At 62.2% G+C, this 3830-nt stretch overlaps 1 protein-coding gene across 1 annotated transcript in view; it reads left to right on the top strand.

Annotated features, from left to right (window-relative positions):
* CEP131 (centrosomal protein 131kDa) overlaps positions 1-2777 on the top strand; it is a 17414-nt gene extending 14637 nt beyond the window's left edge. The window contains 6 exon segments of the mRNA XM_009880980.1: positions 20-94; positions 181-323; positions 616-793; positions 894-1090; positions 2542-2602; positions 2703-2777. Of these exon segments, the coding sequence (XP_009879282.1) occupies positions 20-94; positions 181-323; positions 616-793; positions 894-1090; positions 2542-2602; positions 2703-2777 (729 nt within the window).
* The last annotated feature ends 1053 nt before the right edge of the window (positions 2778-3830 follow it).

Genomic DNA, 3830 nt, shown 5'->3' with positions numbered 1-3830 from the left:
TCATCTTGTCTCTCGGCAGGCAGAAGTGAAGGTGCTGAAGGACCGGCTGGAGATCGAGAAGCAGGCCTGGGAGGCAAACTATGTGAAGAAGGAGGTGATAGCAAGGGCTGCCCTTCGCTGATGGTGACACCCTCGGGCTCAGGGAGGGATCGAGGCAACGTTTGCCATCTCTGTCCCCAGGAAGCCTGGCTGCTCTCCCGGGAGCGGGAGCTGCGGGAGGAGATGAGGAAGGAGAGAGACAAAGAGATCGAGTTGGTGATCCAGCGCCTTGAGGCTGACATGTCCTCGGCTAAGGAGGAGTGCGAGAGGGCAGCAGAGAACAGGTAGTGGGAAGAGGGAGGAGGGAGCCTGCAAGTCCCAGCTCCTCACGGGCTGGTCCCCTTCCCCTGAGCCCCACACACCTCTCCAGTGAGCTCTGGATGCTGCAGCTTGCGGGTGCGGGCAGGAGCAGCTTGCAGGGGTGAGGTGTACCTCTCACTGAGGAAACAGCCCTGGATCTCCCACCGGGCAGATTTTCCCCCCACCTTGCTGCTGTGTTGTGATCCCTCCTGCAGCACGAAGGTGGCTGGGGATGGTCCCTGCTGAGCCAGGCTGCCTGTCCTTTTCTCCCGTTAGGATTAAGAGGATCCGAGACAAGTATGAAGTAGAGCTCCAGGAGCTGGAGAGGTCCGAGCGGAAGCTGCAGGAGCGCTGCAATGAGCTGAAGGGGCGGCTGGCAGAGCTGGAAGGGGAGAACATTCGTCTGCAGGGCCTGCTGAAGCACAAGGAGCAGGAGGTGGAGGAGATCCAGAAGGTGGGTGAGCTTTCCCTGCTCCCTGCCCTGCCTGGCTCTGTCCCTCTGCATCGTCCTGTGCCTGTCCGTGCCTTGGTGTCACCTCTGGGCCCTGCTGCAGGTGAGAGACCAGCTGTCCCAGGAGCGGAGCAGCCTGGCAGAAGTGATCCGGCAGGAGTTTGCTGACAGGCTGGTGGGGACAGAGGAGGAGAACAAGCGGCTACAGGCGGAGATGGCGGAGATGAAAGCCCGACAGCGCCTGGAGCTGGACAGGGTAGTGCGGGAGAAGGACAAAGAGCTGGAAGAGGTTCACAGGAGGTGAGGCTGCCTGGGCTTCGCAGCCCCGGGCTGCGCTCATGGCTGGGGCTGCGGGCGCAGAGGTGGCCCAGGGTGCATTGCCGGAGCGTGTCCGCAGTGCTGCGTCCTCAGGCACAGCTTCCAGTCCTGTCGGGGCAAAATAGGCAGCAGAGTCTCACCCGAGCGGGCTGTCTGCTCAGCCACCGTGAATCCTCTGGCCCTTGTGACTTCTAGCCTGCTCTGTGTCATCCTGTCCCCAGGGCCTTGCAGGCCTGCAGGACATTAGTGTCGGGGCAGGCAGCTGCAGCGGTGTGAGGACTCCTGCCAGGAGAAGACCAGTGGTGCGCAGCTCTGTCTGCGGTGCCTCCCTGGCAGGAGCACGGCGAGCCGGCCGGGCTCACGGTCAGCTCCTGAGTAGCCTGTGGTACCTGTGATTGGAGCTGTGGCATCTCCTTCTGCAGATTTGCTGCTCCAGAGGAGCCAGGCAACTGATTCCCCCCTCCGAGTGAGGGGAGGGAGCAGCCCACTGCTGGGTCAGAGCTTGGCTGCACAGCCGCAGAGGTCGAGGGCAGCTGTGACATCCCCAAAATGTGCCGGGGACTCTGGCTGTTGGCTGCACAGCACCCCAAGACTTGGTTTGCTGGGAGCAGGGGCTGTGCGGGGCTGTGCCATGGGGCTCTGCTCCGTCCTGCGCTCACCGGGGACACGGTGCTGGGAGCCGGGCTCAGCGTCAGGCAGCGATGTAAGGTTTCCTCTTCCCTCGAGTCTGCCTGCGGGGGAGAGACATTTTGCAAGTGAAAGGAGAATCGGAAGGGGAAGTGCATCGTCCCCTGCGGGAGTTCTTTCTGCGTGGGGCAGAGCGCTGCGCTCACAGCTCCAGCGTGGTGCAGAGCCGTCCTCCTGTCGGTGCCTGTACGGAGCTGCTCACCACCAGCTGTAAGGAGAGGCTGTTGTACGAGCACACAGAGCTCGATGGTTTTCCTGGATCCTGCTGAGTGATTCCCACTCACTCTGAGAGCCAGGATCATACCTTGAGTATGAGATAAGAAGGATCCCTTTTCCCCTTCCGTCCCTTATGTGCAGCCTGGCAAAGGTTGAAACGCAGAAAGTCTGGTGCTCTGAGAGCTGTGGGGAAGAGTCCAGCCATGAGGCAGCAACCGTGGGCTTGAGAAATGGGAAGAAACTTAAAATCCCCTCCCTGTGGTCCTGTTAATTAATTAAGTCTTGTGAAGCTAATGTCCCCTTCTTCCTGTAGCTGACTTGATCCGAACTACGTAACGCTCACCAAGGGAATAAAGGCGCTTCTAGTGTGTAACGGCACCCCGAGCCCAGAGCCGCTGCTCTTTGGCTTGCTGCAGCGTGCCGGGGGCGGGGAGAGGGGCTGAAATCACCCCCTGGGACACGGGACCAACCCCTTGTTTGGGGCTGGGCACTAGGGACGGGGTCCTCAGCCTCTCTGTCTATCTGTTCAGGGTGAAGACGGCGGTCATGAGGAAGGAGGAGAGCATGAGCAGTCTTCGGAAGCAGTACGAAGTGAGTGAGGGGGGCGGCCAGCCCCGGCCCCCCCTGTCCCTCGGGCTGCGGCTCTGCCCAGGGAGGCAGCCAGCTCTCCCTCTCCTGTGCTCTGTTGCAGGCGGCCGTGCAGAGAGCCGACCACCTGGAAGCCCTCCTGGAGCAGCAGCGAAAGCAGCTGCTGGCCAACAACTGACCACCCTGCCGTGCAGGGCTGGGGGTGCTCCGGGGCGCTCGGGGGGAGCGGACACCCATGTGCGTGGCGCCGGAGTCGGGCTCTCCCCTCCTTCTACCCTCGGTTTTCACAGCCTGGTCCCGGTGCCGCGGCCGTGGGTGTTTGGTGGTTGTGTTTTAACAATAAATCTGCGCTGGTTTCTACAGCTGTTCCCATTCCCTCTGTGTCCCCTGGGGGAAGGGGGGGCCTCTGTCCCACTGCCGTCCATGACTTCTTTTTCTTTGCTGGTGCATTTGTCCCTCCTGGGGCGCGTGCTGCTCTTCCGTGTGGGATGAGCGGGCGGCAGATCCTCCCTACCCCGTCTTCGTGCGTCCTTCCCCGTGGTGGGATGTGTGGGACCTGCAGGGTCAGGGTTGAGCTGGGGGACAGAAGCCTCCTCTTGCGAAAAGATGGAGATTTTGGGGTCACGGCCCCCCCGTTCCCACTGGCCGGTGGAGGTGGGAGCTGTTTGTTGCCCCACAGCCTGAGCAGGTGAGTGCTGGCTCTGACGGTGCCCAGCTCTGCGCCTCGCTTCCCCTTCGAAAACAAAATACCCCGGGATGATGCGGGGAGGCACAGGTAGGGCAGGACGTGATCCCGCAGCCTCTGCTACCTGCAAATCTCTCAGCACCCCCTGACAGGGACGGGAAATGCCTGGGCCGGGCCGGCGGCATCTGTTTCCTCTCAGCAGGGAGCGTGTGACCGCTCCTCTGCAGCCTTTTCCCTCCAAGGATGCCGGGGCTCGGTGCGGGGCACGAGCAGATGTTTGCTCATCGGGGTCCCAGGGTGATTCCCATCCCTCCTGGTGCTGGTGGGAAGTGGGTGACGGCAGCAGTGCCAGAGCCCCTTTCCTCCTGGGAAGGAGGTCAGAGAGACCCTGCAGTGATGTGGAGCCAGAGGGTGAGGGGCAGAGGGACCCATTGTCACCCTGTGGGGGAGCTCGGTCACTTCCCCATGCTGGCATTTGTCCTGGCGTGGGCTCCCAGCTGCAGCTTCCCGGGGGGATGCAGTCCCAAGGCACCCACGGATGCCCCT

The sequence above is a fragment of the Charadrius vociferus genome, unplaced genomic scaffold (genome assembly GCF_000708025.1).
Source record: "Charadrius vociferus isolate BGI_N301 unplaced genomic scaffold, ASM70802v2 scaffold1773, whole genome shotgun sequence".
NCBI classification, from domain to species: Eukaryota; Metazoa; Chordata; class Aves; order Charadriiformes; family Charadriidae; genus Charadrius; species Charadrius vociferus.
Note: the sequence above shows the minus strand (reverse complement) of the source record. Positions and strands in the feature narration are given on the sequence as shown.